The sequence below is a fragment of the Cnephaeus nilssonii genome (genome assembly GCF_951640355.1).
Source record: "Cnephaeus nilssonii genome assembly, chromosome: 12".
NCBI lineage: Eukaryota > Metazoa > Chordata > Mammalia > Chiroptera > Vespertilionidae > Cnephaeus > Cnephaeus nilssonii.
In genome coordinates, this window is record NC_137083.1 from 54,484,939 (window position 1) to 54,509,375 (window position 24,437).

General features: G+C 45.8%; 1 protein-coding gene across 3 annotated transcripts in view; it reads left to right on the forward strand.

The window, feature by feature from the left end:
- Positions 1-625: 625 nt before the first annotated feature.
- Positions 626-24,437, forward strand: part of SVOPL (SVOP like) — a gene marked incomplete at its 5' end in the record, with an annotated part of 56,907 nt that continues 33,095 nt past the window's right edge. For 2 of the 3 annotated variants that reach the window (XM_079786207.1, XM_079786208.1), the window contains 13 exons: positions 660-741; positions 919-1,010; positions 2,239-2,337; positions 4,373-4,444; positions 8,093-8,217; positions 11,929-11,992; positions 14,303-14,428; positions 15,460-15,588; positions 17,261-17,334; positions 19,758-19,963; positions 20,759-20,870; positions 21,577-21,658; positions 24,140-24,229. In XM_079786207.1, the coding sequence (XP_079642333.1) occupies positions 660-741; positions 919-1,010; positions 2,239-2,337; positions 4,373-4,444; positions 8,093-8,217; positions 11,929-11,992; positions 14,303-14,428; positions 15,460-15,588; positions 17,261-17,334; positions 19,758-19,963; positions 20,759-20,870; positions 21,577-21,658; positions 24,140-24,229 (1,353 nt within the window). Of the gene's footprint in view, positions 742-918; positions 1,011-2,238; positions 2,338-4,372; positions 4,445-8,092; positions 8,218-11,928; positions 11,993-14,302; positions 14,429-15,459; positions 15,589-17,260; positions 17,335-19,757; positions 19,964-20,758; positions 20,871-21,576; positions 21,659-24,139; positions 24,230-24,437 lie in introns of all 3 variants that reach the window. The other variant, XM_079786209.1, reaches the window with a different exon arrangement.

Sequence of the window (24,437 nt, forward strand, 5' to 3'; positions counted from 1 at the left end):
TAAAATGAACCTCCTATATGTGCTGGTATCAAAATAATGATACCAATATTATTACTCACAGTATAATTACTGAGGCCAGATTAGGAGTTCTGTTTATCCCACTAGGGGTGTAGAGTTAAACAACTGTATCTTAACGGCATTTGGAACATATTTTACTAACTTGATCCTCAGCTTTCTTTGGTTTGTTTTTCTTTTGGTTTGGGGGAATTAAGAATCCTTTTTTTTAGGATTAAATACAGAAAGGGGGAATGAAAAGAAGGGCTGCATGGGTTTCTGTCAGTAATAAATAAAAATAATACACAAGAAAGCGCACTGTGCCATGTGGTTACACTGTATATACAGGACCGACGGGAATGGAAAGACCTGGCATGGAGATTACTTCTCTGGAGCAAAGCCCACCTCCACTCCCCCTCAGAGGCTGCTGGTCGGCTTGTCCAAGCTCACCTGGCCCCACGCAGGGTTGATTGCTAGCCACTGGGGCCCAATGATCTCATTTGGCCATTTAGCCTCTCTGTGTTTCTGATTCATTAATATGTAAAACCCACTTCACAGATTTTCTGTGCAGACTGAAGGAAAATATGTACTCAGCTACAGCTCCTTCCGTGTTCCCTCTCCTGTGTCCATCAGGGAAGCCGTGTGGGACATTTGAACCATCAGAGATGGCCACCAAGCGGGCGGAGCCGGTCACCATCCTCAGCCTCCGGAAATTGAGCCTGGGAACCCCAGAGCCACAGCCCAAAGGTCAGATGATCTGGAAGTCTCTGAGCTCAAGCTGCTGCTTAATTCCACCCCCTCCCCGCGTATTTACTAGTTTTTATAACAGGCATTGGTTTCCCAGCATCCTCTGGGGTGAGCAATAGTCCACACACATTTCCTACCCACAGAGGCTGCTCCTTTCACTGTGCTTTTCCGCCTTAGAGCCCAGGACTTTCACCGTGGAAGAGGCCGTGGAGACCATCGGGTTCGGGCGCTTCCACATCGCCCTGTTCCTCATCATGGGCAGCACGGGGGTGAGTGCTGCTGGGAGATCGCGTGAGTCTCCCAGGCCATTTCCTTGTGGGACACAGAGTCGTGCACTGACCTCAGCTCAGGGGTGTCCACTCGGGCAGGTGTGAAGGGGGCAGGGAGTTTGTGAGGCAAACGTGTCCCCGACAATTCATTTCCCCCTGGTCCCCCTTGATACCCTCTTCCCTTTTAATGATGTCATTTTCATCCCTTCCTCCAGCTACAAAACCTCAGAATGATCTTTGACTTTCTTCTTCATTATTCTGAGCTGGATTTCTATCCTCTATTTCTATTTATTCTATCAATTCGTTTCTAGCATCCACTTCATTTCCCTGGGAGATACACTCACCCTGTAATGGATAGCAAGATATGGACAGAGGATGATAATTAACCTTTCTGTTGAAAGGAGTATTTAGGCCCTGGCCGGTGTGCTCAGTGGTTAGAGTGTCGACCCACGCATGGAAGGATCTTGGGGTTGATTCCTGATCAAGGGCATGTACCTGGGTTGCAAGTTCATCCCTGGCCCCAGTCAGGGTGTGTGTGGAAGGCAATCCATCAATGTTTCTCTCCCACATTGATGTTTCGCTCTCTCTCTCTCTCTCTCTCTCTCTTCCTCTCTCCCTTCCACTGTCTCTAAAAATCAATTGGAAAAAGAATCCTCAGGTGAGGGTTAACAAAAAAAAAAAAAAAAGAAAGAAAAGAAAAGAAAGAAAGAAAGAAAGAAAGAAAGGGATATTTAGTAGCACATCTTATACTGTTTGCTAAGTAGACATTCTTTCCTGATGATGAACTCATTGTTTGTACTTGTTACTTTATTGTTGTCTAGCTTTCATGACTCTTGTCTCCCCAATCCCAACTTCTTGAGAAAGGGACTATTTTAAAAATCCATTTGCTAAGGGCATGCCCTGAGATCTTCACGATGATGAGTATAAAACAACAAAGCTAGGTTGAAGTGGATGGTGTAATGAGCCACTAGCTGAGTGACTGGCCTCCGCACAACACCCTCAGATACAACGCAAATGCATGCATCCCCAACATCACAAGTAAATATGAGCGATAAATCTGGGGACATTTCAAAATGTCCAAGTAGTGCTAAGTGGGTACGCAATAGGTGCTCCCTAAATGGGGGAGGGGAGGGAAGAGGTAGGACTAAAGGGTGGTGGAAGGCAGGTGTGTGGAGAGGTGGTGACAGGCTGGCACTCAGACACGGCATTTTCCCTCCTTTTTCTTAAGATTGCCGAGGCCATGGAGATCATGCTCATAGCGGTTGTGTCTCCCGTCATCCGCTGTGAATGGCAGCTGGAGAACTGGCAGGTGGCGTTAGTGACCACGGTGAGTGCCTGCCTCCTGAGCTGCAAATGAGCCAACTGGAGACCAGGGCTTTCACGCCCCTTCCCCATCCCACAGGGCGAGACTCAAAGGATACCCCACCCTTAGCCTGTTGGCTTTCAAAGCTGATGGGTTTGCAGCTCCAACTAGCATTTGAGGCCTTTCTCCCCCCTTTCCCCCCCCCCCCCCCCTAGAGAGCATAACTTTGAATTGCTTATTTTCCAGCTCCTAGCAAAAGCCCCAAAGAGATTAATGCAAATCAGAGAAAGGAACTCTCAAGCCATGGGTTAGATATGCTTTAACCATTAGTTCAGAACACTAAGGGGCTACTTAGTGTGGCCATAGTGGCTTAACCAATCACCAAATCGAATTGTTTGTGTTATACACTCAACTTTTCTCAAAGACCATGTGAATAGCTTTATGAGTTTCACACCAAATACTGCTGCAAAGTAGAATTCAGTTTGCTGTAAAACAGTACACGTATTACGCCGGCAGCAGCCTCATCCATCTCGTGTTGACCATGTCTCTTGATCGCATCACGTTCCCATAAGCTCAACTTAACCTTGTGTTGTTTGTATAGTAATAGGCTGTAGAGGCTTGCAGCCTAGGAACAATAGGCTATACCACAGAGCCCAGCTGTGTTGTAGGCATACCACCTGGGTTTGTGTGAGTGCACTCTATAATGTTAGCATGGTGACGAAATCACCAGACAATGCATTTCTCAGGGTATCCTCATCGCTAAGCGGTGCATGGCTGTAGGAACTTAATTTCAGGGGAACCCAAAATGTGGGATTCACCAGCTGATAGAATTTATTTCTTAAACGGAGTGGCTGACATTAGAACATGTATGTATTTGGCAAGTAAGGTCATTAGAAGAAGAAAAGAGGCAGAAAAGCTTGCCATCGACAACCACCACCTTTCAAAAACAGAAGGGCACGTTGTTTATTACCAACAATCAGAAATAACATTATTCCGGGATAAGAAGAGCCCTTTATATTGAATGAATTTAGATCCATGCAAAGTGTATCCCAGCGTCCTGTTTTTACCACTTTGCAGGGGACTGGTTAGATTGCACTGTGGCGAAGCCGTGTCCCAGGCCTGGCACTTAGAAAACACTGCCCGCGCCACCCCCCCCCCCCCCCCCCCATCTCTTCCTAGAAAGGACAGTGCACGGAAGAACGCATGGCTTTTGTCACCCAAGAATAGACACGATGCTGTTGTTTTCAATAGTTCCCTGTGGAAGAAAAGCATCGGAGTCTTCCTTAGGAAGAGTGAGGGAGAGAGGTAAAGAGAGAGCAACGCAGGCAGCAGAGAGAAGGAGGTCTTCCCCGGAGAAGTGTTAACGCTCCCACCTTTCCTCTGATTGCCCTGGAAGCAGCCGCCAGCCATCTTACAGAAGGCAAAGCAGTGAAGTGCGGAGCTGCCAAAGGCATACGCATTCGTTTACAGCTCAGGCTGAGCTAGCATGCTGGTATTCTATCCAGGTTCTTGAGTTTTCTTTAGGGAAAGACATTGTGAGAACAAGTAAGGAAAAGAGGTAGGTTTGTATTTGATCTGAAGAGTGTTTCTACATGAATGGTTGGTTTGGTGTGTGTTAGAAGTTTATGTTTATCTGTAATACATAAAGGAGACTGCTTCTAGAAGTCTCAACTGTGTGTAGAACTGGGGCATGAATGGAGTTTTTTTTTAAGTTATTAATATGGAAATTCACAATTATCCATCTGAGTTGAGTAGGGCCAATGCCATCATCTTGGATCAGAGGGAAGGCAGTTGCCTGTTCTTCCCACCCGTTTCCACCTGGTGGCAGTGTTCCCCGGTGTGAGATCTGCCAAGGAGAAGCATCAGCCTCAGAAGCCCTGAACAGGTTCAACAGGAGTCAGGGGAGATCTTCGTGAAAACCCGTTTTCACTCCACCCCGTGCATAGTTCTAGTCTACCTGGGATTGAGGTGGATGCATGCTTAATGCATTGAATTAGCAGGTCATCACAACTCTGCTTCGAGGATAATTTTTTCTCACCTCCCCACAACCCCCTCCCAGATGGTGTTTTTTGGCTACATGGTCTTCAGCATCATCTTTGGCCTCCTGGCTGACAGATATGGCCGCTGGAAGGTAGGTTGGCCTGGAAAGGTGATTTGCAATTTTCTTCTGTGTGTTGTTTTGTGGCCATGTCACCACTGCTTCTCTTTAGCGGACATTTCTCTATCAACACCCAAGATAGAAAGTGCAGAAATGCCCTCCTCTGACATCACTTGCCTGAATTCCAGGCCTGTCTTCTCGCTTTCTCATCTTTCCTGAGGTATCTGGCCCTGTACTAGGCACCTAGTAGGGCGTTGGTGGATGTGCATAGGGAGAACACGTTAGAATGTGGAATCTGCACAGAGAAACACAGCAGCTTCACGTTAGTTAACTTTGAAACCGAGCCACTTACTTATGTTCACACACATACTGAGATTAAACATTAAGACAAATCTATGTCTTCTGATTACAAACCCAGGTCTCTCTTCTTTTCTTGACGGTTTTCTCATGGGAATGCCTCTCAAAGCATCAACTCAAAGGGAGAGGCCCCAAAGCAAAGCATTAACAGAATTGGCTGTATGTTTTGAAGTACACAAAATAAATATCGCAGGCTCTTATAATTTACATGAAAACACAAGTGTCTTGGGGCTCTCTCTAAGGAGCACACCCGCGCCTTTCTGCACCCCCTGCCCCAGGCGCATTTCTCTTGCCTCTTTTTCCCAAGCTCCAAAGGCCCTTCTTTTGTCTCTGTAACTTGTTCCCTGAGCCCTTGCAGCCCAGCTGGCTCACTTCTTCTACCTCTGTGACTTTCTAAATAAACTTTTCTTTGTTCTTGAAACACACACACACACACACACACACCAAAAAGCCCCCACCAGGATCTCAAAAAAGTGTAAAGAGCACAGAAAGGCATTTACAAAAGAAGTACAAATGGTTAAGAAACCTTGAAAAGCATTCAGTCACAGGAGTTATCAAAAGCAAATTATGTAGTGTCAATGAAAAGAAAAGTGGATCTCTATAAATTTGAGAAAGAATATTCTTGGGGCCTTATGGAGGGCTATAGCCAAGAGCAAAGCTTCAAGAAGCCTGAAACTGCTCCAAATTTGGAGAAGTGAGTGGCGCTCGTAGAGGCAGAAAAGTAGGCAAAAGCACATTTGGCACCTCAGGAGTTCCAATTAGGGTGCATACACTTCAGTATTTGAGAGTTTTACATCAAATGGAAGGAATGCATCAGAAAGATAAGGTTGGGTCATCGTGGTGCCCCTGGAAAGAATGTATAGGAAAGATAAGGTTGGGTCTGGAAACAATTAAACTGCCTTGGAACTGTTTGCGATGCAGTTTTATGTGGATATGGAGAGAACAGGCAATTTTCTGTAATCATTGACCTTTAATTTTGAAATTCTGCAGAAGGTGTGGAGGCTAGCCCCCATGGTGTGTGCCTTCGTGAGGAGTTTAAGGAGGCCCATGGTTCTCTCCTGGTTACTGATTTAGACAGTACACCTGAAGCACCCAACTATATCCTCAAAAGCCAGATATAATTTTTTTCTTTTTAAAAATATATTTTATTGATTTTTTACAGAGAGGAAGGGAGAAGGATAGAGAGTTAGAAACATCGATGAGAGAGAAACATCGATCAGCTGCCTCCTGCACACCCCCTACTGGGGATGTGCCCGCAACCAAGGTACATGCCCTTGACCGGAATCGAACCTGGGACCTTTCAGTTCACAGGCCGACGCTCTATCCACTGAGCCAAACCAGTTAGGGCTATAATTTTTTCTTATCTAGTCTATTTCAAACATCAAATTCAAAAGGAATTTTTCTCTAAGAAACCTACACGTGTATGGATGCCCTCGCATACTATTGGTATAGTTTTTCTGACCATCAGTTTGGCAGATCAAGCACCTTGAGAATATCCATCCTCCTCATCTGACAATTGTCATTCCAGAAATCTAGTCTGTTGAGATCATCAGAGAACTGCAAAGATTTATGCTCATTCATCATCACAGCTCATTTTTATAGAAAATGTGAAATCACTTCAATATTCAATAACAGGGGAAAGGTTTATGCATTATATGTATTATAGTGCATCTTTCCAATGGAATATTTTATAGCCATTAAAAATAGGTTTTCTGGCTCTGGCTGGGCAGCTCAGTTGGTTAGAGTGTCATCTCAAGGAACCAAGGTTGTGGGTTCAATCCCTGGTCAGGACACATATAAGAATCAACTAAGGAACACATAAATAACTGGAATAACAAGTCAATGTTCCTCTCTCTCTGTCTCTCAAAATCAATTAAACTTTTTTTTTTTTTTAAGAAACAGGGAAAATTGGATAAAATCATGTTAAGAGTATTTTCTCCGGGTTGGAGAATTAAGGGTGATTTATTTTACTAGCAAATAGTTTTTTAAAAAATATATTTTTTATTGATTTCAGGGAGGAAGGGAGAAGGAGGGAGAGATAGAAACACCGATGATGAGAGAGAATCACCGATAGGCTGCCACCTGCATGCCCTGCACTGGGGATTGAGCCCATAATCTGGGCATGTGCCCTGACCAGGAATCGAACCGTGACCGACTGGTTAATAGGTCGATGCTCAACCACTGAGCCAGGCCGGCCAGGCTCTTTTTCTTCCATATTTTCTACTATGAACTTGTGTTATTCTTACAATTAGAGAAAAAAGAAATCCCTTAAAATTTCTCCTGATACCCAACTCCCACACGATGCTTCCTGAGCTCCTGACATCTTGTGAGCAGGGAGGGCACATTTCTGCATTCGCAATGCAGTTGGGGAATTTCAAAGAATGGTCTAAACTCAGAATTAGACCGTGAGTGGGCTCTGGCTGGGTAGCTCAGTTGGTTAGAGCATTGTCCCTATTCATCAAGGTTGTGGGTTCGATCTCCAGTCAGGGTACATACAAGAGTCAACCAATAAATGCATCAATAAATGGAACAACAAATCTCTCTCTCTCTCTCTCTCTCTCTCTCTCTCTCTCTCTCTTTCTCTCTTTCTCTCTCTCTCCTCCCTAAAATAAAAAAATAAATTTGGAAAATAATTATTAAAACAAAAAGAATTATGAGTGAAATAGGGGCTCTCATAAATGTGACAAGTCCAATGAGCAAAAGTAACCTCACAGGGTGATGTGATCATAAATCCCTAACTGGGTAGGTCATGGTGGGCAGTCATGCTCTCAGCCTGTCACTTCCTTAAGCAAGCCCTGTCCATTGTTCCTGGGCATCTAGGTACACCCCTTTGAAATACCGGAGTAATCCTCTTTTCCAGATCCTTGGCGACAGGGGCAAGTCACAGGCACTCTCAATGAGCACAGAACTATCCTGCAATCCAACCATAGAGATTTCCCGCCTTGCTTTCCCCGACCTCTGTGGAATCTTCCTTAGGTTCCCTCCTTAATTCCAAATGTACAAAAGGAACCGCACTGCTGTCATTCCCCAGAACATTTGCGATCTTGCTCCCCAGCAGATGTCATCGGTTTGCCTCAAATAAACTCATAAAAATTCTCTGCAGGGTTGGAGGTTCTTACGTCCACGGAATGTCTGGGCTTTTGGACAATATAGAGTATCACGGTTGGTATTTGATGATTGGGGGAGATCAGTGAGCTCGCTGTAGGCCAGCCCCTCAGAGGAGGAAACACCTGGATGGAAATTAAAAATTACCTTCGGAAGTGAGGGTCCCCCCATCTTCTATAGAGGCAGGTCCCATTAATAACTTTATTTTTGTTGCTTCAGATTTTGCTCGTCTCATTCCTGTGGGGAGCCTACTTCTCCTTGCTGACCTCGTTCTCTCCCTCGTACATCTGGTTTGTCTTCCTGCGGATGATGGTGGGCTGTGGCGTGTCTGGCCATTCACAAGGGTAAAGACTTCACCTATTATTGTATTATTATTAGTAGTAGTAGTAGTAGTAGTATCCTTACTTATGATTTATCTTTTAGGTAATGAGGGCTGGTAATACCATCAATAAGTTGCAAATTTATCGACTTCACTTGTGCTAATTATTTTTGAACTTTTTGTTTTTAAATGATGGCATCTTATTTTATTAGTTGCTATTGGCCCGACCAAACGATGTTTGATGGTCAGGCCAGCAGACTGCTGGATTGAACGTGTGTTAACTTTTTTGTTCCTAAGGTTGCTCATTTTTTAGATAAATACTATTTTGTTAGACTAAATGCTAAATAAAGAGTGGCATATGATGGCAGAAACAAAAATGTCCACCCAAACACAACCTATTCATTTCTTGAATTTGTTGGAAGAGTTCAGTTTGACCATAAGCACCTGGAACATTTAGGAATGACTGTTTAAAAGTGCCATTGCCCTATAATTTAAGACTTTGTCAAATGAATTTGCAGAGCAGGGCGCGCGGCACTGAAAGATACCCTTGGATGAGTGTGCAGTATTGTGTGTGTGTGTGTGTGTGTGTGTGCGTGCGTGTGTGCGTGTGTGTGTGTGCGTGTGTGCGTGCGTGTGTGTGTGTGTGTGTGTGTGTGTGTGTGTGTGTGAAAGGGGTGATGCTAAATTTTCAGCAATTTGGGAGCCTCCCTTAAATTAACAGGGCCTCTCAGGCTATTCTCTCCTGGGTGCCTGGGAACAAGTGCCCTTAGAATATATTGGGAGACTTCAAAGCACCCAATTGTTACCTTAATGTGTTAGGGAAGAAATTGTTCTTTCCTGGGGCATGAGTTAAATATCACTTGTGCTTCAGAGCCCTGGAGGAGTAAAGTTAGTAAACTTTTAAAGCATCCCTCATAGGACACCCAATAAATGCACACGCTAAAAACTAACCAAGAGTCCTCAAACTATGGCCCACGGGCCACATGCGGCCCGCCGAGGACATTTATCCGGCCCGCCGGGTGTTTTTGCCGCCGCTGCCTGTCCTGCTTAGCAGCCGAGTTAGCAGTGTGCATAGGAATTTGTTCATAGTGGGTTTTTTTTAACTATAATCCAGCCCTCCAACGGTCTGAGGGACAGTGAACTGGCCCCCTGTTTAAAAAGTTTGAGGACCCCTGAACTAAACCCTTGCTAATAACTGCAATAGAGAAGAACAACTAGAAAGATGATGGGATATGAGGTCATATATTCTTCTATTCACAGAATTAATACATACTTAATTAGAAACTGTGCTTTGACTGTCATTATTAGTCGAGGGAACTATCTGCTCTTGGTGGTATTTTAATTTCCAAAATGTATTTTAGAAAAGCAAATCAGACTTGGGAAAACATATTTCCAACATTTCTCTTGGCAAAAGAGATAGGCTAATACCTCTTAAATAGTAAGAGATAACTGAAAATTCAATAACTTCGACTTCCAATAATGCTGGACATACAAGTGTTCATATAACATCAGGAATAAAAGTATAAACAGAAGAGCAGTCTTTACGTTTACTTCTTGTTTTCTTATGTGGATCTTAGCTGTATTAATCTAAAAATAAAAAGCCACAGTGACAGGCAACAAATGCTCATTTGAGCCAAGAAAATAGGTATTCAGGAAGCACCAATCCCAGCAAAAACCCAGGGTTCCAATTGGGAGCTGAAGGCAAGGGGGTATTTATAAGAAGGGGAAGGGGAATTATTACGTGACTAGAAGGAAGGAATTTCTATGGCTGCAGATAAGCTAAGGAAGGAATTTCTACAGGTGCAGATACGTTGACATAGTGACTAATTCTGAAGAATGACTTTAATTTTCTGCTTTCCTGTTATCTTTGCAAGCAGTTATTTGGAATACAGTACTGCTTCAGGCACAGTCCAAAGGTCATTTTGGCCATTTTTTAACATTCCAGAGGTTTGAGAAGTAAGACATGCAAGGTGGTTGTCTGGGATGGCAGCTCGGACTCCATTTTGTTTGTTTGTTTGTTTGTTTGCTATCAGAGATGATATTTTTTCCATTGATTTTTAGAGAGAGTGGGAGGAAAGGAGGGAGAAAGGGGGGGAGGGAGGGAGGGAGGGAGGGAGAGAGAGAGAGAGAGAGAGAGAGAGAGAGAGAGAGAGAGAGAGAAACATCGATGTGAGAGAGACACATCGATTGTTTGACTCCCGCACGCACCCCAACCAACAATCAGGTGTGTGCCCTTGACCAGGAATTGAACTCTCAGCCCTTGGGTGTATGGGCCAATGCTCTAACCACTGAACCACAGAAGCCAGGACTCCAACTCTATTTGGAAGTGGCTTTGTTTATATTATTTTTTATAGCTGTAACAATCATATTTTGATGTATGATCATCTAGGAAACTCTCTTCTGTCTTCCTTCAATGCTGCACTCACTATTTCTGACAATACTTCACTTCTGACACCAGCTGTGTGGATTTTCCCACACCAACAAGTCTCTGGCGCCAGCTGGATGCCCCACAATTCTTTCTGACGCTAACCAGAGTGCGCGCGGTTGCCACAGATTAAAGCCCCACTTCGCACACCATGTGCAGGCAGCAGGTCCTCAGCTTACCCACAGCTGCTGGCTGACTTGGCTACGAATAGGAAGTTCCCGCAAACCCCTTCTCAGGTTTGAGAATTTGCTCAAGTGGCTGGCAGAACCCAGGAAAGCAGTTTACTTACTATGGCAAGAGGATTGTTTATTACAACGGCTATTTCAAAGGATACAAATGAGCAGCCAGATGAAGACATACCCAGGACAAGGTCCTGGAGGGCCCCGAGTCCGGGAGCCTCCACCCCTGTGGAGCTGGGGTGCGCCACCCTCCTGCACACGGCTGTGCTCAGCAACCTGACGGTCTTTGAAGGCCACACTGCGGAGACTTTTATGGAGGCATCACTGTGTGGGCATGACTGAGGATGAACCCACTTTCCAGTCCCTCTCCCCTCTGGAAGATGGGGCAGGACCGAGCCTTCCAACTTTCTAATCGTGGCTTAGCCTTTCCAGGGGCCAGCCCTCATGGCAGAGCCTGAGAGTTCCTCAGTAGAACAAACGATGGTCCTACTGAGGCAGGAAAGTAGACTAGGGAACAAAGGCCTGAGGCTCTACCCTCCCCCTCTCCATTTTGGCTGGAACATCACGGACATGACCTTCACTGACCGCCTGGTTGGGAGAACCAAAAGGAAATCACTATTCAGGGAGGAGAGACAAGGATGGGCCGGGTAGGCAGTCACCCCACCAGCGTCAGAAGCAGAGGACCACCCTATGCCCACGTTTAACAAAAACCTCCCACCCCGACACCACCGGGGTGTCTCATTCTCCAAGGTCACCCACTCTCACTTCTCAAGCGAGTACTATCACTTTAATAAATGTACTGTGCTTTGCTAAATCTTCCTGGCACGCTCTTGAATTCCTTCGTGTTCGGTGACAAGGACCTGGATCCGGTTGAGGCCCCCGTTTGGCCTCCCCGGGTGCTGCCCGGCATCGCTGTCACCCAGGACGTTTCAAGGGTTTTAGGGGCGCCCTTGGTGTTAGGAGACCAAAGACCCGCTATTTGGGGACAACAGACACACGTCTTGCCATTTCACAAGGATGAATGTCCATGTTTTCTCAGTCTTTATCTCTGTGGCAAGAAAAATGATAACTGTTCAAATGAGTTATTTGGTTTTCTAAAAACAGAATTATGTTTTGTCCCCTTCCTGTGTAGGCTGATCATAAAGACTGAATTTTTGCCCACGAAGTATCGAGGCTACATGCTCCCCTTGTCCCAGGTAAGGTAAATAGGAACTCTACCCAGTCTTCTGCACCTAGAGAATGTGGGGTTCCCGGGGTTCCTTCTGGCTGGTCGGCTGCTCTCAGGGTAGGTCCCCTGTCGGTTGCTTGGAATGCTGGGCAGCACAGGCCCAGTTCCCAGTTGCCTGAGCCAGGACTCTGTCACCGCAGCAGCGTTTAGAGCACAGCACCCCCTTCCTCAACAGCCCAGAAACGGCAATGGCTGATCTCACTGGAATGACAGGAGCCCAGGAACGCATCTGCAGTGAACGTTCTCTATGGAGGGACATAGCCACCACCCCTCTCAGGCGTCTCACCTCCCTCCCCAGGACACTAGTGTCTGTCACTGACCCCTGCCTGGGGGACCACGCCATGCTGCAACCCCGGTGACGAGCCATTTGTCCTGGGGAGAGGATGGGGATGCTCTCCAGCCCCTCAGGCCCTGCTGGCCACGGATGAGAGGCCACGGCTACCTAGGTGCCCTGGTCCCGCCGTTGATGCCATCCTTGTCCAAAAGCGCTGGCCTTTCAGAGGTCCCAGGAAAAAGACAACAATAAAGTAGTAGGATACTGCTTGTACATTTATTTTTATTTTTTCTGATACTAAATTTAGGCAACAACAACAACAAATTAGAAACCTAACAAAGAGTAAATAGTTCTTTACATTCCCCCCCAGATTTCTTCCTCTGATCTTTGTTGAGGTGGACACACACACTTTCAATACTTAGGGGGTGGGTTTTACATTTAACATGATTTCCTTGGTATGGTCCTGCTCAAGGTCATCTGTGGGCGTTGCTTCTTGCACCTGCCACTCAGCCCTTAGCATGCTTCCTGGTTATGCATTCTCCTTGTCTTATTTTCCAGGTTTCCTTGGGTCATCTAATTTACTCCAATGTGTTTAACTGACTATGTGCGTACGACCCCCCAAAATCTTTACCACCAGGAGCACCTCCTTGAATTTCTGACCCAGGTGACCAGTTACCTGATAACAACTTGAATATCCTACATGTTCCTCAAATACAACATTCATAGAACTAATCTCTTCTTCTTCTTCCTCTGAAGACTCTCACTTACTTTCAGTTAAAAGCAAATCCTGTCCCTTCAGTCATCTGAGCCACAAACTCCAGAACCATCCCTGGCCCCTCCCTTTCCCTCACTTCCATTCAATGAATTGCCAAGCCCTACCGATGTGTCCCCTATAATGGGCCCTCAACCACCGTGTCCATCAGTCCTGTCCCCTGGACCTCCAAAATGTGTGTCATGTTCATGAGTTAAACTTTTTTTTTTTTTTTGCCATTTCATTATTAAAATCCTCTTCAATGCCACGTCACCTGTCCCCTGGTCTATGCAATGGTTTGTTACTGCCCTTTGTATCCATTGTCTCTTCATAAAGGTTGTCCCTGATCACTCAAGTCTCCATCACGTTACTCTTTTTTGTGTAGCCCTTACCACTTCCTGAGATCATCTTGTTTGCGTTTTTGTAGTAGAATCCCTTGGTGATGAAATAGTCACCCCTAAGTAGTCCCTCAAGGAATCTTTTAGGATATTATCCTCTCCATCTCTGTGAGGTGGAATGGAATGATCATTTATTCTCCATTTTCCAGAGTGGAAATAATGTTCAGGCTGAACATTCAGAATGTCCTAATTCCCAATCAATGGGGCCTGGTCGTAATTGGCTGCCATGTTACTCATTGATATAAAATGATCTCCAAGTTATATATTTAGTGTGAAAAGCAAAGTGTAAGCATTAGTTATACTACATGACCATTTGTGAAAAAAGAGAAGAGCATAATACTATATTCTTATTAGCTTGTATATATTTAGAACAGCTTTAGAAATATGTAACAAACTGAACACAGGTCCTTTCTGAGGAGAGAAATTGGTGTCAGGGAAGTAGGAGAAGAAAACCTTTTTATAGTGTTCTCCTTTGTACCTTGAGTTCTGAACCAGTGAATTGCTTATTTGAGAAAATAAAAGCCAAGGTCTGGGGTCCCAGATCTTTAAAACTTTGGTGACATTATTGACCCTCTCTCTATGAGTCCCCCACTCAGGCTAGCAAACAAAGCCACGGGCAGTGAAGTCCCTGCCCCCAGCCAGCCAGGCCCTGAGTGGAACCAGAACGTGGGCTCCTCAGTCAGAGACCCTCTCTCCATCTCACCCTCTTCCATTGGTAAAATGCTGGGCGGGGCAGCTCCTGGGAGAGGAAGTCTGGAGCAGGTTTGAGAGGAGGAATTTCATCTTCCATTCTTTTCTTTTTTTTTAATTTCTTTATTAGTTAAGGTATTACATGTGTCCTTATTCTTGTCCCAGGTTTTCTGGCTTGCTGGCTCCCTGCTCATCATCGGCCTGGCCTCTGTGGTCATCCCCACCATCGGGTGGCGCTGGCTCATCCGCATCGCCTCAATTCCTGGCATCATCCTCATCTTGGCCTTCAAGGTGAGGAAGCTCACTGGGCTCCCTCCCTCCTTCCCTCCAGGGGTCCAGTGGCCTTTTGGTGCCTTCCCCACCTCTTTCCTTTATTTAAGTCCCCATCTCAGTAAGCACTGTGCAGGGCTAATGTGCAAGGCCTGTCCGAAGGTGTGCACGCACAGCATGTGTCTGGGGGAGAGCAGGTAGGCTGGGGGGCTGGGGTGAGGGGTGCTGGGGGAGGCTGGGGAGACAGGCCTGTGTCCAGATTAGGAAGAGCCTCACAGGCCAGGGGCTCTGGGGGGGGGGGGGGGGAGAGGGGTTCTGTGCTGGGAAGCTGGCTCGGGGCTGGGTGGAGCCTGAGCAGCAGAGGGCAGAAAGGCAGTTAGAAGTGTCAGGACACCCCCCAGGGGGAGATGGGGGGGACCAGAGCTGCCCATTGGCTGTGGGAACGGGGAGCGAGGTGCTGCCTGGGGAGATGTTTTCCTGAGGAAGCACCAACCAGCCTGGACTGGGTGTGAGGCACGAGGGGGAGGGAGCAGGCCGAGTTGATTCTCCAGGTCCCAGCTTCCGTGGAGACCTGTGCTGTTGTTCAAAGTATTCAACAATCAGGGGGGCAAGGGCCCTGCCATTCAGGAGGCCCTTGTGGGTGCTGGAGGCGCCTTCTGCCGTGATCTGTTGCATTGTGGGGAGATTTGGGGATTCCTGCAGAGGACTGGCGTGGCAGAGCAGTGAAGGCGCACAGGGGGCCTCGGGGAGGGGGTATTTACCAATCAGACAAGAATTTCATTGTATTAACAAGTATGCTGAGCCAAGTTGGAATTGAGTTCTGTGTCAGCCGCTGTTGTCTAAGATGACACTATGAGAAGGAGAATGCAACCTTTTCTGTTCCAAGTCAACCGGGGATGCAAGAGCGTGCCTGCTATGTTGTGGGCCCTTACGCGCCCACACCCTTTTCCATCCCTGGAAAGGGGACGGTGTCGTCAGCACATGGGGATGATAGTCGTGCCCCTGGGTTCAGAGCAGCTGCAGCGCTCATGTTCTTCGTCACCTGTGCCCAGTTTATCCCTGAATCTGCTCGGTTCAACGTCTCCACCGGGAACACGCAGGCTGCCCTGGCTACGCTGCAGCACATCGCCAAGATGAACCGCTCGGCCATGCCTGAGGGGCGGCTGGGGGAGCCCATCCTGGTGAGTGCCCAGAAGGGAGGTCTTCTCCCCCCCCACCCCCATGGGGACCACCCAGAAATCCCCTTCGTCGTGGAAGGCTAGCGGGAAGGGGGCCATAGCTCCCCAGTCCTGCCCCTGGAGGGAAACAGCGACAAGAGCAGAGTAGATGGGACTGGATCCACCAGGGAGCCCTGGTCAATTACCTACCTCCACTTTCCTCATCAATAAAATGGGCATAATCACACCTACCTTGCCGAGGTGGTCACAGGATTGGCATCATTGTTTGTAGGTGAGAGATTGATTTAACATTTAATTTTCTTGTACTGGCCTCATCTTCTTTTGATATCAGTTATAAACTTCATTAAATGCTTTTAAAAGACACACCAAAATGTGGCATTTAAATTCTACTGGTTCAGGCCTCTCAGGGAAATCTGCATTCATTCCACACACCAGCCCAGACACCCTCTTCACCCACCTGCAGGCGGCTCAGTCCCAGGCGCCTGGAGGAGTTCACCCGACCTCTCCCTCACCTCTCCGCCTTCTTCACCTGTCCCGCCACCTCATTGTTGATGTTTCTATCTCTCTTTCCCTCTCCCTTCTTCTGAGATCAATTGAGAGAGAGAGAGAGAGAGAGAGAGAGAGAGAGAGAGAGAGAGAGAGACCTAGCCAGTTTGACTCAGTGGATAGAGTGTTGGCCCACGGACTGAAGGGTCCTGGGTTCGATTCCGGTAAAGGGCATGTGCCTTGGTTGCAGGTCCCTGGTCGGGGTACATGTAGGAGGCAACCAATCGATGTGTCTCTCTCATATCGATGTTTCTCCCTGTCTCTCCCTCTCCCTTCCACTCTCTCTAAAAATCAATGGAAAAACATCCTCTGGTGAGGAGAGGATTAACAAAAACAAGAGAGAGAGAGAGAAGAGAGAGAGAGAGAGAGAGAGAGAGAGAGAGAGAGAGAGAGAGAGAGAGAGAGAAGAGAAGAGAGAGAGAGAAATCCTGGACTCCCAAACCACACTCCTGGTCTCTCAAGAGCCCTTTGATCCCAGGTCTATTTGTGAGAAAGGAGTAATTGGTTTCTGCTGAGAACCCCCAAAGCTTCCCTAACTTTGCATAAAACCCATTACTGTCAATAATGTGGAACTCATCCTCATTTATTTTTATGCAAAAGTATTTAATAGGTACTGACTGTGGATAAGAACGTTTGCTAATTACCCTAAAGACACAAAAAGAAATCGGGTGTTCTATCCTCTTTTAAAATTTATGACAATTTTTTCTTATAAAAGCCTCACACACTTTGTAAATGTTAGGTTTTTCATTTTAATGTTAATAATAAAGAATATCCCATCCATTTTATGGTTGTTTTCATGTATCCTCCTATGTTCTACCACACCCCTCACTAACACCAGTGAGAAGAGGATGAATGAAAGTGTTAGAATTATAAATTCCACGAGTTGGGGTACCTGCCAATGAAAATAAGTGTGCAAAGACTGATTGGCTGGGATGCATGTGTTAAAAATGATTATGGGGTTGGGTCAGTTGTACTCATAGGAATTCAGTGGTTATTTCACCTCCCCACATCCCATGTTGTCCTTGTTTTAAAATATGTTGTTCATATTTAATATCTAAAATATTAGAGACATCTTTGCTTGTCCTTAACCCACTAAATCTATTCTGTTTCGCTCTTTTCACTACCCTAGGATAAAAGAGGAAGGTTTGCAGACCTGTTGGATGCTAAATATTTGCGGACCACGTTACAGATCTGGGTCATATGGTAGGAATGTAGTTAGTTCAGCCCTGGCTGGTGACTCATTGGTTGGAGTATCTTCTTGTGCACCAATAGGTTTCGGGTTCAATTCATGGACAGGGCACGTATAGAAGACAACCAATGTTTCTCTTTTTCTCTTTTCCCCTTCCTCTCTCTCTCTCTCTCTCAAAAAAAAAATCAATTAAAAAACCTATCCTAGGTTAAGGATTTAAAAAATGTAATTATATCAAAATGAGTTTTATAGAAAGCCTACTAAAGTAAATCCACTCTGAATGCTACTGGGGAGAAAAACACAAGGAAGACCCCAGCAATCTCATCTTTTTACTAATGCCACCAACCGAAGAAATAAGTAAAATAGCCATTTAAAAGAAGGAGAGAAAGAGAAGAATCCTAATTGTCCACAGTGTTTTTATTTTTCATCTCAACATAAGACCTCACTTTCTAACCCTTTGAAGTCTGGTTCACCACTTCAAATCCACCTACATGGCCAAAATTAAAGACGGACTGTACCAAGTGTCGGGTGGATGTAAGGTAACAGGAACTGTTGCATTCACTGCTGATTAGAGTTCAAGTTAGTACAACCACTTTGGAAAACTGTTTGGAAAAATCTATCACAGTTGAAAATATGCATATCCTATGGCTCAGCGATTCCCCTCCTGGGCTTACACCCAACAGAAATGCATACATACATTTACCAAAAGACATTTACATGAATGTCCAGCACATTATTTTATTTGTCACAGGCCCAAACTATAAACAACCCCATGTCCATCAACAACATAATGGATAAATTGTGTTATATTCATAAAGTGGAATACTATACACTAATGAAGATGAGAAAACTAGGGGTCAACACTCGACATAGCTGAATCTCACAAAGGTAATAACAAGCAAAGGAAGCCAGAAACACAATGCATATGATGTGATCCCACTTACATAAAGATAGGAAATAGGCAAAACGAGTCTTTGGGATTTGAATTCAGGACAATGGTTGTCTATCTGCCTTCTTCTGATATAATCATTATTAATAGGTTGATATGTCTCCCCTTGACACTTAAAAATTTTTTAAATATGAAAAATTTCAAACATGTGTGTAAGTAGAGAGGCTACCAGGATGAACTTGGATTCGCTCATCACCCAGATCTGACGGTCATGCATATGCACCCTTAGCCTCAGCTACAGTTTCCTGTGCTGAAGTATTCTCAAGCCCCAGGCTTGTGACATTTCATCCCCAGATATCTCACTAAGGCTCAGCTACTTGAGGGCGTTTTCTTAGACGACTACAATCCTATAATCACACTGACAGGAGTAATGACCTTCAGGTTACTCTCATCCAATACCCAGGACATACATGATTTCCTCCGATTGTTCCCACGTGTCTTTTTCAGCGGGCTTTCGCAACCATTTCTGAAAAACCGGGAGGCTGACCTTTTTTTCCTTGACTTTGATAGATGAACTTTCCTTATTTTTATATCTCATTAAAGACATCTACTAAAGAATGGGGAGGAAATATAAAGCAAACACAAAAACCGTCTGGGGCTCATCATAGCCTGCTAAAGACCCTTTGTGATAGGCAGAATTCTAAAGTGACCCCAAGACGACCCCAACTCCTGCTGATGCAGTCAAGCACTAATTCAGGCGCTGATGTGAAGGGGCTGTGAAGATGTAATTGAGATCACGGGCCTTAAAATAGGGAGAGGATTCGGATTCGGCAGGTGGGCCCCATCGAATCACTTGCGTCCTTAAAAGTAGAGAAATGTCTCCAGCTGGGCAGAGAGCTGGAGAAGAGAAAACAGAAGAGGCAGGAGAGGACAGAGAGATTCAAAGCCTGAGAAGGTCTCGACCCCGTGCTGCTGGCTTTGAAGACAGGGAGTGAGGGGAGCAGGTAGAAGCTGAGAACAACTGGCCAAGAGCCAGCGAGGAAACAGGTATGAGTTCTCCGGCCCCTCGGGGCTGAATTCTGCCAACCATCTGGGTGAGCTTGGAAAATGGATTCTCGCCCCCAACAAGAAAGGCCTAGGACCCTGCCTACACTTTCGTGTTTGCCTCTGAGACTTGGAGCGGAGGAGTCAGCCAGACCCAGAGCACTTCTGACCTCCAGAACTGTGAGATCCTGGAAGTGTTTTGTTTTAAGCCACAAAGTTTGTGCTAACTCGTTACAGCAGCGACAGAAAACGAATCTAGACTTCAAACTCCTTCACCGGGCCTGTGGGGTCCTCCTAACCCAGCTGCTCCTGCTCTTGCAAATCTGTTTTCCACTGTGTGGCTTCCGGTCCCCCAGTCCCCCAGATTTGTGAGCTGGGGTTTCTTCCCCGCCCCGCCCTCCCCACCCCACCTCCCCACCCACCTTCCACCTGAAGCCCTCTCACATCTCCCTGCAGCTCTTGGTGGCACCCGCTTGTCTCATGTCCGTCTTTTCTCACTCCCAGGCTGGGCATCTCTTTCGCCTACTACGGGGTCATCCTGGCCAGCACCGAGCTTCTGGAGCGGGACCTGGTCTGTGGTTCGAGGTCCGAGTCCGAGGCCGTGGTGAGCGTGGGGGTCTCAGAGGAGAGCCGGAGCCCCTGTTACTGCCACATGTTTGCCCCCTCTGACTACCGGACCATGATTATCAGCACCATTGGTGAAATTGCCTGTAAGTGTCTCTACGTATGGGGCCTCTCTCTGTTGTGTGGGTGGGGGACAGGCAACTCGGCCCCGGAGGGGAGAAGTGTGACCCTCCATAGACCTGGCTCCCGCCTGGCAGAACTGAGCAACTCTCCAGATCATGCTGACCGCCGCCCGTGTGGTTCGGGCGGGGAGAAGTCTGGAGGAGCAGAGCTTTGAATTATGAAATCCTGTCCATTTTAAGATGTATTTTTTCTTCACATTTAAAAAAAATTTTTTTTTTATTGATTTCCGAGAGGAAGGGAGAGAGAGAAACATCAGTGATGAGAGAGAATCATTGATCGGCTGCCTCTTGCACACCACACAAGGGGGAATGAGCCCAAACCTGGCCATGTGCCCTGTTGGGGAATCAAACTATGACCTCCTGGTTCATATGTCAATGCTCAACCACTAAGCCACACCGGCCAGGCTTTCTTCACATTGTAACATCTCTGAAATTGGGATGCATCTTGCAATGGCATGTTAGATTTTAATTTGCAGTACTGTTGCTGTCTTAGTAGACATAAAATAATGGTACTTAAATTTCAATGACACCTTGAATTTGATGAAAAACCGTATACAACATTTAAAATATAGGCCTAGCAAGTGGGCAATTTACAACAGACCTACATGGTAAGCACCTGGGCATGAGAAATCCTTGATACACGCCAGTGCTTGTCATTCTCGGACCCACGGTTTGTGAAGCTGCTGCTTCCTGAAACGAGGAGGAACCCGTGCCACCCTCCCGAGGTTCCAGAAATTGTCTTTGTCATTTGCTTCCTAGTGAATCCTCTGAATATCCTGGGCATTAATTTCCTGGGCAGACGGCTGAGCCTGTCTATCACCATGGGCTGCACAGCGTTATTCTTCCTTCTCCTCAATATTTGCACTTCAAGGTATTTCCTCTCTGGTTGCTTCAAAAGAGTCGAGTTTTGTGCAGTGGTTTTAAGATGGGGTCTTCTGACCCGCAGTGTTCCTTGGGGGTCAGGGTCAAGTCTCCTTCACCCGGAGAGCAGAGAATGGGCTGCTTGTTTGTCTAGAATGCTCTTTCCTGGCACCTACGCTGGTGCCTCCCTCTTCCCACCGACCCAGCCCTCTTCAGCTATCACAGGCTATGGATCCCACCATGGGACTACTCACTTCACTCACCCACATATTTAGGATCTTCATACCAAGCTTCCTGGAGAAATGGGACTCCCGCTGTTAACAAATTACGCTGACTATATAAGTCAAGATAGTTTAGTGATATATAACATAACATAAAACAACACATACCTGTGGTGTGAAAATTCATTTAACTCTTAATTTGCCACCCTAGAGTGGCCTCAGTTATGGTATAAACCACTTATTCTGCAAACTATCTTCGCCATTTTGGGGGAGTGGGGGCCAGGCTAGAATGGCACACTTTGGGGAGTGGAGGGGTCAGGGAGTAGGATTGAAGGTTCAAGTCAGGCATCTGCTTTAGGACCCCCTCATCGGGCCAGCTGAGAAGCAGCTGGTCATCGGTGGGCGGGCGATGGCATCTGTAATGCACTTGGCCGGGGCCATGGAACACCCTGCACGTTGCCTTTGGTAACTTTTCTCTGGCTCTCTGTTCCCTAGTGCCGGCCTCATCGGCTTCCTCTTTATGCTGAGGGCTTTGGTGGCTGCCAACTTCAACACCATCTACATTTACACCGCGGAGGTTAGTTTGGGGAACGGTTGGTTCCTTCAGGGGGTGTAAGCTGAGCTACTTAGAGAGGATGTCCATCCATAGATAACGCATCCCTGGCTTCTGTGGACTTCTGATGGTTTTCTAAAAACATCCCATTAAAATGATGCCAGAAGGTTGATTTGATAGGGAGTTTCCCCTGCCCCCCTTGAGTCTAGTGCAAGCCAGTGTCTGAGAAGAAACTTAGGGCCTCCTCCCTTCTCCTAGACGGCATTCCTATAAAAACAACCCCCTGCCCTAGCGCCATGCTTTCAGAGAAATAGGGCCCAAGCTGCATGTTGATGTTAAAATGCAGAACTCCTGATTTCCCTCTTTTTGAAATTGGGATGTGTTTTTCACCTTTATTCCTTTGAAAGATCACACCCCCTTCATCTGTTACTGGCTGCACGTAGCTTACATTGAAATTTCACAGTAATATAGTCTTTCTGAATTTACTGAACTGATGCATCTACTATATGCAAGGCCCTGCCTGAGGGAGCTAGAGGCTCCTCTCATTAGCCCTCACTTTAAAGAGCTAATATCCCTAGAAATGAGCAGTTTCTGGGGAGGAAACGTAGTATTTTACTGGTTTTGTCCTTCAGTGAGCTGGAGAAAGAAGTGCTGTGGGGACTGATGAACTGCCTTTGTTGCCATTCCTGGAAATGTGAAGGCTGTTCAGATTACAGACGTGACGTGTCAAAGACATGAAAGCCACAGGGAAATATTCTCCCCGCCCAGATGAAGATAGGGAATGATGAGATATTTGGCATATACAGAACACTTCATTTAAGTCCATTAACAACCTCTTCTAAAATGATTTTGTGAATTTACAATCAGTGTGAATACGCTCTGCTTCTAAAGCTATCCTTGCAACGTTCAGCTTAACATTTGGAATGTTTTCATTTAAAGGTCCTTTCTAAGTATTTTTTTCCCCTGATACTTATTTTAAAAATCATCTATTATTCTATCTCCCAGAATTGTCAAAATCTGAACAAAAGACTGTATTAATATTATATATAGAAAAAAACATCACCATGATCCAAATCCGCTATTTTCAGGTCCAGTCAGCAGCCTCATTTTCTAGAAAAAGCAAGCAAGCTCCCCTGAGACCACCCCCCCACCCCCTCTCCTATAAACCTAGCAGTGGCCGCTGAGGCAGGAACGCATTTTGCTTTTGCACTTGACAGATGGTGGCTAACAAGACACAGCCTAGTAAAAGAGCTTTCGTGCTTTGTTTTAATGAAATGGTAAAAACTGTTTTTTGAGTATTGTATAGTATTGAGAGAAAATTCTCCAGAGTTTTTAAAAACCACCCTTTTATATATTCTCCCTATAATCTCATTTGTTACATAACATTTGCTTTCTTATTCAACTTTTGCCCATTCCTATAAGAATTCTGAATTAATGAAGTACAGATTAATGAGGTTTTACTATAAATGTAAGAAAGTTGCAGAAACAAAGTGAGATTATGTCATAAGATTTTGCAGTGAGAACATGGTGAGGGTGTAGCATGTATCTAGCCCTGTCTCTTTTTTAAAATATGTTTTTATTGATTTTAAAGAGAGGAGGGGAGAGGGAGATAGATAGAGAAACAATGTTGAGAGAGAAACAATGATGAGAGAGAAACATTGATAGACCTCCTCCTGCATGCACCCCAACCAGGGATCAAACCCACAACCTGGGCATGTGCCCTGACTAGGAATCAAACCAGTGACCTTTCTGATGGCACTTCTTTAAGGTTTCATTGAATCACTACTTGGGAAGTATTTTCCTTCAGTAGAACTGTCCTTATGCATTTTTAGCTCTAAAGTGGAAATCTGTCTGATTCCAGAGCTTGCTTTTCTAAAATTATATTTTGAATATTCAATTAAACACATAGTTTGGCCCTAGCTGGTTTGGCTCAGTGGCTAGAGCGTTGGCCTGCGGACTGAAGGGTTCCGGGTTTGATTCTGGTCAAGAGAACATGCCTGGGTTGTGTGCTTGATCCCAGTATGGGGTGTGCAGGAGGCAGCTGATCAATGATTCTCTCTCATCATTGAGCTTCTATCTCTCTTTCCCTCTCCCTTCCTCTCTGAAATCAATAAAAATACATAGTTTGAAATTTGCTTACTTAAAGGATAATTTCTAAGTGCTTATTCTTTTTGTGATAGTTATAAAGTTTAAAAATTCAAAGTAGTGTACCTGAGAAAATGAATGTCTTCTATATCCTATATAGAATATTTGGTATTTAATGTACAGGTGTGGACGAAAGTAGGTTTTCAGTTGTGAGTATGCTAAACACAGTTTATTCTTGTATTATCACTTATTAATTATTGTATTATTAGTAGTAGTATCCTTACTTATGATTTATCTTTTAGGCTGGTAATTTCCCTGCTTTTGCCCACCCCTGCATACACCAAAGCCTGACCTGGGGAGGGAAGGGCAGGCGAGAAAGAAGAGGCCTGGACTAACTGGTGCTCTGTGCCCTCCCTCCAGGTCTACCCCACCACCATGCGCGCTTTGGGGATGGGGACCAGCGGCTCGCTGTGTCGCATTGGAGCAATGGTGGCACCATTTATATCCCAGGTACACCCAGGAGTCTCTGCAGGAGGGTGGGCCTAAGGGAGGTGGGTAAAGAGGGACCCGGGTCCCTTCGGGGTAAGGGTGTAACCAGGATTTCTGCTTACTCAAGGAGTTTTCTTGAGGTGCCGTTGTTCACTGTGTGGTGAATTTGGATAGGGAAGGAAGCTAAATGACTGCCCAAGCTCCCATCAGTCCCCAGCAGGTGCTGCAT